General features: G+C 31.7%; 1 protein-coding gene across 2 annotated transcripts; it reads left to right on the forward strand.

The window, feature by feature from the left end:
- Positions 1–3,054: 3,054 nt before the first annotated feature.
- LOC134683985 (filamin-A-like) lies at positions 3,055–6,670 on the forward strand. 2 transcript variants are annotated; one of them, XM_063543289.1, is made up of 4 exons: positions 3,055–3,321; positions 5,026–5,205; positions 5,764–5,870; positions 6,460–6,568. In XM_063543289.1, exons 1-4 carry the CDS (start codon positions 3,147–3,149, stop codon positions 6,508–6,510), a joined length of 513 nt encoding a protein of 170 aa, XP_063399359.1. In that variant the 5' UTR covers positions 3,055–3,146; the 3' UTR covers positions 6,511–6,568. The 2 variants fall into 2 exon arrangements, with proteins under 2 accessions (XP_063399359.1, XP_063399358.1); XM_063543288.1 differs by lacking the exon at positions 5,764–5,870 and having other exon boundaries at positions 3,057–3,321; positions 6,460–6,670.
- The last annotated feature ends 6,113 nt before the right edge of the window (positions 6,671–12,783 follow it).

Consider the following 12,783-nt stretch of genomic DNA (forward strand, 5'->3'; position numbering starts at 1 on the left):
CATCTATTCTTAAATGCTGTCAAGCAAATGGTTTTTCAATCTAAAGCATTTTATCCAGTGCATAATTAGATGGGAACATGTTAACAACACCTCGATTTTGGCAAAAACAGTTAACAACAAATTTTAAATGCTGATAAGAGTTAACAGCAACTTTAGTTTACCCTTTTTTCCAAACGAACCCAAAAGCAATGAAAAGGGGAAGTGCATATGTTCACTGATGTATTCGAAAGTTTGACAACCACTGTACTAATTCGCAGAAATGCCAACTCGAGCTCCATAAGGAGTCATTAATAAAGCTGACTAATTTTCAGAAGACACAAGCAAGTACCATATTTTTTTTATTGACACATGGACAGACAATTGAACGGATGGAAAAGCAGACGTAGTGATTGACTCCAAGAAAAAGGACTATGTCATGAATAATCGAAATTGCTTCAAACACCAAAAGGGAGACTTCTTCTGGTTATGTATATTGTTGAGTAAATGTTTTATGTCAATCAGTCGTAGCAAACTTGGGTTATCGTCATGACGTAGGAAAGTGTAACAAACAGATAGAATGAGTGAAAACTATGGGGCGCGAACATTTTTTTTTATGGCGAGGGCTCTTATAAATTATGGTTACATCTGATCTCAGTCAGGGTATTCATACGACTCATTGCTTACATGATTTTATTAAAAGGAATTACGAAGGTTTACTGATTTTTATTTTAAATCATCAAAACCAGTGTATATATCAGAAAGTAACATGTAAGCTGTCACAAATTGAAGCGCTCTTTCATCTCCAAGTCCCAATTAAGAACTCTGAGCTGATATAAAAAAAAACCTTGGTCCATCTTTACATTTCTGAAGTCTTAGACTAGCAAATTTGACATCAATTTGAGAACCAAGTCCTCATTTTCGGCCTCTTCTACCAGGCCACACTGTTCAGTTATTTTACGAATTGCAAATTGAAAAGGTACTTTATTTTTCACAATTCCGTCCAGGTACTCTGGGTCAATATAACTTATCAAACATTCCATATACATCTGAATTATTTTCATCATAGGACTGACCAGGGTTTTAGCTGGATAAGAAGTGGCCTTTCCTTTTAACGTTTTGGATACATTACAAATAGAAGGCATACATAACTACATTGGTTAGACGTATAAAGAGGGGCATGAGATATCCCTAAATATGTTTAACACTGCCGCATTTGTTGCACCTGCATGACCCAACTTGAGTCCGTAACCTTTGCTACATTTGTATATAGTCTTGTATTTATTTCATTTTTTTAAATTTTGGTTCATTTATATGTTTCAAGAAACAAACATTAAACTTCTACCCCCTTTTTGTAGTTAAATGATTGCTCACTTAGGAGACAGCTTCAGGTATATCAATACACAGTTACAAGTTTAGTTTCGAATTATAGCCATGGTGAATTTTCTAAATATGAAAGTTTTTGACCAATTGAATTGATTTTTAGTTGAATGATATTAAAGCCTTCCTAGTGGGTTTATAAGAACATTTAGATTTTTTTTTAGCATGTTTTATGAGCCATTTTTCAGTTTGAAAGTCCATACGTTCCTATCCGTACCGCCATAGATTTAGAAATTTTGTATTGTTTTTCAACAAAGATTTGACGCTCGATCTTTTCAATTTAATTTTATGGAAAAAACAGCAGAAATGCATTTAATTTGTTTTACCTTTTGATAGATATATGTCTATGGTTTCAATCTTATTGATTGAAAATTGAAATTTTCCTTTGGACCAAATTTTTTAGATCTTTGTGACGTGTTCAACCCCCTATTTTGCAATATTTGGTATCAAATAAATGCTGATTCTTGCCATTGTTACACACAAAAAAAAAATTATATTTCACCATGATTACTATTGGAAATCAAATCTATGGACACTTCTCTTTCCATAAATATACACATGCATAACTAAAATAGTAAGCCTTATTTATTAGGAAGGAAGGGAAAGAGGGTGTTTAAATTTTTTTCCCTATCTGTGAATTGACACCCACCCTAGTGCATAATTTTATCGTTGCGTTGGGTTGTTTCTTCTATTTGGTCGGGCTTCTGTTTCTTTGACATTTTCCTCATTTCCATTCTCAATTTTATTAAGGACTTACTATACTCAAAGATTTTTAAAGACATGTACAGTTACATATATGCTGAATATGTCACTCCTTTGCGGAAGCAACGTAAAAAAAAAAGAGATGGACAGAAAATTTTGATGTGATTCTTGTAAATAACAGTTAATATCAATTAACAGAGAAAATAATGTCAAAAACAGTGAACACTTTAAGTATTAAGTAACAGATAACAGGAATCTCAATTTCAAATAAACAGTTAACAACATTGCAAATTTTAACAAAACAGATTACAGACAGTGGGTCGAAAACAGTTAACAGTTTTTAAAATTTATCAGTCAAATAAAACTTTTAAACAAATTAAAACCTTGAAAAGAACAAAAACAGTTTAACATAAAAGGGTACCCCCTCTCCCCACACCTTAGATATTTGAACTTAATACTTTATTTTCTTTGAAAAGACGGTAAATAACTATTCTAAAATTAGCAAGTTGCCATACAGTTGAAAACAAGTTGCCATACAGTAAATTTGTCAACACGAGCAAGTTGCCGTACCCTAGACTTTATTTTTTATGGTCTATATTCTTTAAAATACATCTTTTTGACAACAAATTTCAGTAAATATCATGCCACACTATAATAATCTAAAAACGTGTCTGGAAAAATATTGAAAAACAGTTCAATATCTTGAGAATGGGGCTACCCTCGAAATTTTCCGGTACTAAGGGGCAAGTTTTGGAGTATTACACAAAATCTTGTATTAATTTTGTACTTATCGGCCTAATAATTCATAGAATTATATATCAGAAAATCATTTCTTAAGCGGCACTCTCATCAAATGAGTGGAAATGCTTTAAATTGAACGAATTTTTAACTTGTTTACTTTTTTTCTATTTCTCTCCGCTTCGTTAGTACCCAATTTCCGGTGGCGATGATACACAGTGATCTATAAATATTATAATGTTTTGTAACTTGTATATCATAAAGTGTTGAATATTCGCCTTCTGTGATATAAAAAAATATCGTTAGAATTTTATACATGTACTTGTATAAATTATTATGTGATCATATCAATGGGAGAATTGAAAACGGTAACAGTTGAGAATTTGTGTAAAGAATGTGACTGTGACAAACCAGTAGAATGGGTCTGTCTAGAATGTAACGTACCGGTCCATGATTTTTGTATTGCTGCACACATCAACAGACAGCCATCATTGACGCATAGTGTAATTCCAAACTTTGACGCCCGTAAGTACAGAAGTGTCTATTAATAAACAGACTTTCATTTACTTTTTATTCTGTTTAATCAGTTTAGAAATTTTATTAGAATTTATTTTATTATTATCTCTAACATAGTACCATGATATATTTTTACATGTAACAGTACTCCTTCGTGTCAAGAGTGTCATACTAGTATAATAATTCCTTCGTGCACTTAGGAGTCCTAATCAGTGTTAAGACACACTAACTTCATAATATTATATAAAAATATAATATAGATTTCTGTACATAAGACAAACCCAAATAATTACAAAAAAAAAAAAAAACCAAAGAAAATAAATATTTAAAGATTTCTTGTTTATGAATGTTGAAAATTTGTTTCTTACTGTTGAACAGTCGCGAATTAATTTATTGATTATAACATTCTTCAAAACAACCTTTTATTTCTTTTCCCCTGTTATGTAAACGTTTATTGGGGGCAGTTATTATAGAAATTTTAACTTCTGACACCTTTTAGCAATATAACAGGTAAACCTGTGATACTCTAGCCACCTGTAATATGCATTTACCTGTAAAAATCAAACCTTTTGGAGAAAAAATACAAATATACATGTATAATTATGATAGTAAAAGTTTTTTTACTTTGTAAACGATAGAGAAACCAAAACTTATTTATGTGTGGAACTTTTAAATTTTACAATTTATTCTTCAAAAAGCTTCAATATTCGTGGATTGAAAACTGGAAAATATGTTCCTCTTGTGTCCATTCTGTTGCATGAATAGTCCGATACACTTTACCATCATAGTTAATACAAAGAAAATAGTTGACCGCCAATCAAAATCGATTTTACTATTGGCTAGCATTTCCGGTTTTATCTAAAATTATCGAATTTACGACTTGTGTTTAATTCACTTGGTCGAGGTTAACTATCATTGTCGAAACAATTCACCTTGTCGACTGTAAATGCATTATCAAATTAGTAACTATCATTGTCTGCGCGCGAGTCACATTAATTAGACCATCTATGATGGTCGACCGTAAAGTATACTTTACGCCGTACATCTATAATGGTCGACCTATAATCTATCATTGTCGCCGATAAACTGTGATTATCTATTAATGTGCTTTGCGCGTTCCATACATATACACAGATCGTTTACAAGTTGTTCAATTAAGCGCAATGACTGTATGTGAGAATATTAAGCACGCGCCCAGACACAGTTTGATTAAACTTGTAATTTAGGTTTTAGTATTACGGTATTTATTGTGGAGTAAAAGCGTTGACCGTAAAAACATTCACAAATTCATGTACGCAAAGTGTTTCGGTCAATGCTTTTTTTTATCCAGATAAACATGATAAATGTAAACAAGAATCATTCATTCAGCCACTATCTCGGAAGTCCTTATATATTGTTCTTCGTCTTGGCAGTTGCTAATTAGTTTTTAATAGCATATAAAAACTGCTAGGGTTTACCAAATATTTCAATAGCATTGGGCTTCTTATTCCGTTATAGACAATCGAAATTGAAAGCCTGGCAAAAGTGTTATTGAACATACAATAATACTAACTTAAGATTCTCAAAATAAAAGTCGAAGCCATTAAGCAAAGACCTAGACTAGCATTAACTAAACCTCGTTATTTACAAATGTACATGCACCACTAATAATACATTTATTCAAAATCACTATTTTTCTCTTTCTTTTATATTTCCATTAATATTTTTTTTCAGTCACGCAAGGACGTGTGCTTGGAACGAAAACAGTCACAAAGCCTCGTGTTGACAAAATCATAGTTTGTGGCCCTGGAATTGAACCAATTGGACTGGTCGGAGAATTCGACAGCACATTTAATATAGAAACATATGGTGCAGGTCACGGCCATCTGAATATACAGATAGTTGGACCGAAAGGTAGAGTATTTTTTATTCAACTATTTTAGGGTATAAATCAGGTCAAGTTTTTCAAATACATGTATGTTGTTCTTTACGTTTCATAAAGATTCAATAAACGAAAACAAAAAAAAATAATAAAAGAAAAATAATGTCGAAAATTAGGACAACAATATAACTAACATTTAAATTTGCGTTAGTGTGTTGGCATGGGATTTTTTTTTTTGGGAGGGAGAGGGGGTGGTGGTTAGAAAGGGACTTTAAAAAAGGACACAACCAATATATTTTCTTTGATTTTGTTTGTTTACCTCAAGTGGATAAACAAGTATTAATGACCAGAGACACATGTCCAAATATGAAAGTTCCCTCCATATCCATTCATATTCATTCTTATGGAATAGCCATAAGGAGTTGCATATTGCATATATGATATTCTTTGCAGTATACACTTAAAGGTTGTATTTCTGTAAATATAGAAAGTGCAATTATTACCCATAGGAACTTTTTTACGGCTAAAAATGTACCACTTTTACTATGAAGTTTCGTAAAGAATTATATGCACTACTATTTTTTTCAAAGGTCAAAACAAGGGCTGTGCGGGATATTTTCAACATTTTATGCCTCGGACTTCTAAACTCAAGTTGTGTCTCTACGACCTGAAGCATACAGATCATATCTGGGAACCAGTAGGTTAACAAAACAAAATATCTATGAACATTAAATTTAATTTCTATCCAAAAAGAGGCGTGGTTTGCGAAACAGCTGTATTTACAAAGTGCAACCTATATATCAACACAATTTCATTGCGCAATGGAAAGTGTTTTTTTTTTTTTTTTAAAGTTTTCATTATACAGGTATTTCAATGCGCCTTGGAAATGTTTTTAGTATACAGGTACACTAACTACCAACAGCTCTATAAGTAAAGTACAAACAACTAATTGATAATCTAAATATAAACCAGAAAAGCCCAAAAACAGACAGTCAATTTAAGGTCAATATTGTATAGTTTAATTACTTTGATCAATCTGGGACCGATATAATGTATTAGTCCAAGGATGAATGACAAAATTAATACACTAGAAAATGACGTTTCGTTTCAAAACATTTACAAACCAGCCGTTCTTTGACTTTTCGATAATTTGTCAATTGGTGTATGGCTTTTGTTCATAATCTTATTTTGTCCATGATGAGCCAAGATGAGAATATTGGAACAAAAATGAATGCATACAAGATATGTTAAAACTTCAAATGTTTTTATATTTATATACGATTCAGGGGCATTCGAAGTCAAAATGGTGCCACACAGTGAAAGGAAGACGACCATAATGTGTTCATATGATGCAAAGGATGTCGGTGAATACACAATCACTGTCACGTGGTCTGGTTTAGAAGTACCCGGATCCCCATTCAAAGTTGTACTTACAGACCAGATAGATTCAAGTCTATAATTTCTTTCAGTGTTGAAAATAAACCTGTGTGCAATATTTTGTTTCTTTGACAATATTTCTATTCTTGTTCAGTGCCAAAAATATATTTGTTGTAGTGAATCAAGCATTAATTTATCCAATAAAACAATTCATAAACCAATGAACATTCTTAAATGTTTATCTGTAATGTGGTTGATAATAATATCATGGGTTAACAATAGTAGCTGACTATGCAGTATGGGTTTGTTTCATTGTTGAAGACCGTACGTTGACCTATCGTTGTAAACTTCTATGTCATTTGGTCTCTGGTGGAGATTTATCTCAATGGCAATCAAACCACATCTTTTTTTTTTTAAATATTTACAGTTGCTCCCTCTTTTACACTCTTTGCTCAGACTCCCCCACTTATTCCCACGCCATCTAGTTCAAAATACCATTTTATTTACTAAAGATCACACTGTCGGTCGCCAATGTCCGAACTTTTCATATTAAAAAAATATGATATATGATTCCCTTGTGCACACTGCATGTTTCTGAAATAAACACTCGAGACCCAAAATTTGGAAAGCCTAAAATATCAAACACTAGCTAGAGAATCAAAAACTAAAATGACCTACATAGTACAGTCTTTTGTTTACCGAATCGTACTTTTTGTATAAATTTATCTTAAGTTTTCAATAATGTTCATGCAGATGGATGTTTACGCGAGGAACAATTATATTGGACTTTAAAACGTGCATGTAACTAAGTATAATATGTATGAGGGTCTGGATGGGGGATAATTCAATTCTTTTTACCATAACTTTGCCAAAACCCCTCAACTTCAATTTTAATGTTCAGCATCATATCACAAAATCTGATTTAAAAAGTAAATATAAAAATTAGAAGATGTGGTATGATTTCTTATGAGAAAACTCTCAAAAAAGAGACCAAATGACACAAAAATTTACAACTATAGGTCGCCGTACGGCCTTCAACAATGTGAAAAACCCATACCGCATAAAATATTATTTAATTCATAACAAACATCTGTACCGAAGACATTAACAAATTAAGGTATGACGCAACGTTAGATATTGCTACCATTTAGTGTAACAGAAAAATGACGTTAAATTGGAAATGCGCTTTATCTAATTGTTCCTCCTTCATTTTGGGTAAATACAAAAAAGTATAACACACAAGTTTAAATGTCGTGATAATCCAATTTGATATGATTTTATAATCAACATAGAATATTCAATTTTACTGCTAGTAATTATGTGTTTTTGAAGGAATATTGCTGCATTATATATTCAATAGTATGATTTTATTCAATTAGTGTCATACAATAGCTTATACTTATGGTACTGAAGTTTTCTTACTTTTTGATCGTCTAATAGATTTGTATTTCTTTAATGTGTGCATCATTTCGTTTTGTTGAAAGCAAGACATTTATATTTAGTGTAGGAAGGAACACGCGAATGCAGTTCATGCCGTCCCTAGCAAATTACGCTTGTGGCGACGTCAAATTATGATAACGGACAAACTTGCAAGACATTTCCATTAATCTGTATTTTTTATAGATAACCCTGTAATCTTAATGCTATTTGATGTACCAACTTCTACTTTAAAAGTACTTTTTATTGGTATAGTTATCAAAGCCGAAAAATAATCTTCACGAAATCAAATCTCTGTTTGTTTGGCCGTAAACGTTTTGTGAAGGCATGAAAGTTTAACTCGGACATTTCCGCAAGACATTGCAAATCTATTGTTTTGAATTGAATATCTAGCTCAATTTATTTTCCAATTCGAATTTTGGGAGCTAACACTTAGTACAAAACGATCGTGCTTACAATTTATTGAATTATCTGTCAAAATTTTATTTTTGACCTGAAATGTTTCAAGTTTCCAAATTAAATTTCCGATGGGACATTATCATGCATCATATTCTTTTGAAAATATGTATGCAAATTTTAAAAGGAGACAGCCATGTTAACCAATACTGAAATATATCACGCCATAGAATGTTCATGCAAAATTTCGAAGAGTTGCGTGAACATTTCGCGAATTGTTCGAGTTTTATGGTTCTAGTTTGTTACATGGGACAACACTAAGTAAACGTTTTTTTCGGATAATCTGTGTCTTCCTAAGCCTATGAATATTATATTTTTATTCTTTCTCTATCATAATGTGAAAATTTAAGAATCAATCTTTATTTTCATGTATAACTTGAAATATTTATTTCAACATTTCTATAAAATTTTTCCCTTCAAATATTTATTTAACGCTATTTTTCGTGGTAGTAGCAATATCTAACGTTGCGTCGTTACATAACAACAATGTTTAATCAAAGGCAACTGAATTAAACGCTGTTCAAATCTCATGAAATCATTAAGATAATACACATCAATGTAAATAGCAAAAATGATGGAATTTTAGGATTTACAAAAGAGTTAGACCGGATGCGTCGATATGGTAAACGCATCCTGCTTTGCACTACAACACCCACAATGCAAAGTTACACTCAATCAAAATAACATTATCGGGGATAAGACACAATCGGGAAAATTACAGATCAGACGACTATTCTTGTACATAAAGATCTGAGACCACGAAAGCATGTCGCAAGTTTAACAATTGAATTACAAGTAAATTAGATTAGATGACGTCTGTCGTCATTTCCACGGTTCATAGTAATGCTCGCAAAAATACGTAACAACGCAGCACAGCCGCAGTCAAAGTTTCCGGGATAATTCAAATGGTTTATTTTTAGTTTAATGTTCAGATGTTGCATTTTTATTTACTCGATAGACACTTACACAAGAACAATCTGAGAAAATTAAAAGTTATGTCGTGGGAATCGTCAATTAATTTTACCACTGTCATTTAGCGGCTTTCCATTGACATGCAAAAAAAAGGAATTCAATTTTATAAGTTTATATCTCAAATTTGGATTATATTACTAGTATTCATTATGTATAAACATTTTCATCAAATTAAATTAAATAATTATGTAAAATCTGTGAATCTTGGACCAGAAAAGTGAACAGTTATTATGACTAAACATTTTTTTTATCAAAATAAAAGAACAGTTTGATAAATATGCAAATTTAATATTCTTGTTCATGCAGTGCAATTAAATATCAATATATTAATGACTTTTTTATACAGCTTCAAATTATCCATTCGGGATTTGTTTTTTTCAATAGACTAAAACATCGCATGTAAGTAACAGCTTGAACCTATTTTGTATTGAAATTTCAAGTAAAATGTTAAATCCAAGAATTTTTAGAGGAAATATTTCAAAGCAAAGAATGATATTTAATTTCAAAAATCAATCGGGTCTATTCTAACATTGTACATAATGCAAGTTATATTATTTCGATTTCGATAGTCACATCACTTTAAACAAAATAGACTTTAAAAAAAGGGACACCAGCTGTCAAATTCGTGTTCATCGATTTGACTCAAATTCTCATTTTTTATTTATAACCATATAAAACATTTATCCAAATTATAAAAAGTCTAAAATAAACAATTTACAGGGCATATGCTCGATATTAAGTAACTTCGTTTCCTGTGTATTTTAGTCTTAACTATCGAGTTGACCCCTCCGAAGACCTCCGATGGTCATATACGCGATATAAACATACATATAGATATAAATAGCTAAAGGTGCAGAAAGAGCCTTAGGTAAAATTATTTCGAAAATCCATAGTTTAAAGGATTTTGGTTTTCAGTCTTATGATTTTTGTTTTAATCGTGTGTTACTCCAATCCTCGACTACGCATCTGAAATATGGGGAAATAGGAAGTTCCAATCAATAGACAACGTACAGAACAGAGCAATTCGATATTACTTAGGCGTTCACAGATTTGCACCAATTTTAGCACTGTATGGGGATACTGGATGGATACCAAGTCAGTTTCGGCACTGGGTAAACATTATTCGCTACTGGAATAGGCTATTATCGTTTGAAGACGACCGATTAACGAAAGTGGTGTTCAATATGATTATGATCGTTGCATAAACAATTGGTGTAGTGGCACTAAAGATATTTTCACGGAACTTAATATGTTACATTTTTACGAAAGTAGAACAATGGTGGACTTAAAATCTTTTGAACAAATTGTACGAACTTATTACAGTGATATATGGAGAGAGTCCTTGATAAATAAGCCAAAGCTACGATCTTACTTAAACTTTAAAACAAACTTCGAACTAGAGCACTATGTAAAACTAAATCTTAAGAAACACGAGCAATCTGTGCTAGCCCAGTTTAGATGCGGGATATTACCGATCAGAATTGAGACTGGTAGATATATTGGGGAACCAGTAGAAAACAGACTTTGTCGATTTTGTAATCCTCAAAATGTTGAAAGTGAGCTACATTTACTAATAAACTGCACATTTTATAATGATATCAGACAAACTGTATTTCTTAATCTTTAATTATCTGTATTTAAATATAAATTGGCAATTAACACGTGATATAAGAACATATATACTGAATTAAAAGTAAAAGGTGACTTATTGGTCCATTGGGCCGGGTGTATCATATATGTAATAATATTTTGTACAAATTTAAATATTTATAATTTACACATTTCACCATAATAAACAATTTACTTACTTACTTACCTACTGTAAATAGAAAGCGAAATCGTGCAATTGGATTTTTCTAGGTCAGTTTAATTTCATATTATAGATTAAAAATATATGTTAATGATAGTTTTTATCTGTATAAGAATGATTTTTTGAAGATCGAATCAGTCAATCAAATGATGTACCTTTGTTACACTTTCAATGTTAACATTCCTTTCCTTTAAATAACCGAACACGCACTATTCGTGCGTTATCTATCTCTAGCTACAGGGTTAAATTGAAGTTCATATGAATACGGATTCAATGAGGTCGAATTCTTCACTTGCAAGGGAATCGATGTTTCTTAGCTTAATTTGACAAAATTGAACCATACTGGCTGCTAAAAGCGAATTATTATCCACTACTTCACTTTCATTAATGATTGAAAAAAAAAATCATACTTTAGATTTTTTTATATGTCTCGTAACTAGAGCCACTTTAAAGATTTATTTATTGTAACATATCTGTATGATTTTTACGAGTAATCGGTCTTTGTTTTGATTAAACAAATGACTGAATATCACAAGTAGCGAATTGCAAAATGTTTGCCACTCTCAGAGACAGTTTTGCCTAGTGTTGGCATAAATAATCCGTCCTGTATCAGGTTAGGTTCATTTTTAACAACAAATAAACGTTTTAACAGAATAACTTCCCTTTTAGAACATATATTGGAGTTATTGTCCTAGGCGAAAATAAAACAGGTGCATCTGCGTTTTTTTTCTATCCAACTACATTTAATTCAGTTCTCTGCATGCATGCTCTTAATTTTTACAAGTACTATAAGTCTTTTTATACCCCCGCTTTAAAAAGGGGGGTATACTGTTTTACCTCTGTCTGTCCTTCCGTCAGTCCATCAGTCAGTCCGTCCGTCCCATGAATATGTTTCGTCGCATTTTTCTCAGGAACTACAATACAAGGATTTCTGAAATTTGGTTTCAGGGTTTATCTAAGTCAGCTATACCGTGTGATGCGTTTCTGATTGATCACTTGACAACTTAATAATTCCTGTTTACCGAACACTTGTATGATTTCACACATGATAGCCAAGTTGAAAATTTTCGTCACATTTTTCTCAAGAACTACAATACAAGGATTTCTAAAATTTGGTTTCAGGATTTATATAGGTCAGCTATACCGTGTGATGCGTTTTCAGATTCATCACTCGACAACTTCCTGTTTACCGAACACTTGAATATTTTTACACTATTTATATTATTCACTTGCGGCGGGGGCATCATCAGTGAGCAGTAGCTCGCAGTTTCACTTGTTCTTTCTGTAATATTCTAGAATAACACACATTGGAGCTCGTCTTATGCAAGAAAAATCCAGATGTCAAAGTTACGGCTATTACCAAATTTTGAATTATGATTTTGAATTTAATTATTTTGAATTAAATTAAATGCCATATAAAAAAGAATAGCAAAGATAATTTAGAATGTAGCTTGTTTCACATAATTGATTTTCCGTGACTCACTCTTTACGATTACTCCTTAATTTTCCCTTTTCTGCAGGCTGTTTTGAGGCTATCAGTATTATACTACAAATACAC

This window comes from Mytilus trossulus, chromosome 9 (genome assembly GCF_036588685.1).
Source record: "Mytilus trossulus isolate FHL-02 chromosome 9, PNRI_Mtr1.1.1.hap1, whole genome shotgun sequence".
Taxonomy (NCBI): domain Eukaryota; kingdom Metazoa; phylum Mollusca; class Bivalvia; order Mytilida; family Mytilidae; genus Mytilus; species Mytilus trossulus.

Coding starts and splice junctions, on each gene's coding strand:
- LOC134683985 (XM_063543288.1), top strand. CDS start 3,147: ATGGGAGAATTGAAAACGGTAACAGTTGAGAATTTGTGTAAAGAATGT. Junction 3,322..5,025: donor AATTCCAAACTTTGACGCCC/GTAAGTACAGAA, acceptor ATTTTTTTTCAG/TCACGCAAGGACGTGTGCTT. Junction 5,206..6,459: donor ACAGATAGTTGGACCGAAAG/GTAGAGTATTTT, acceptor TATACGATTCAG/GGGCATTCGAAGTCAAAATG.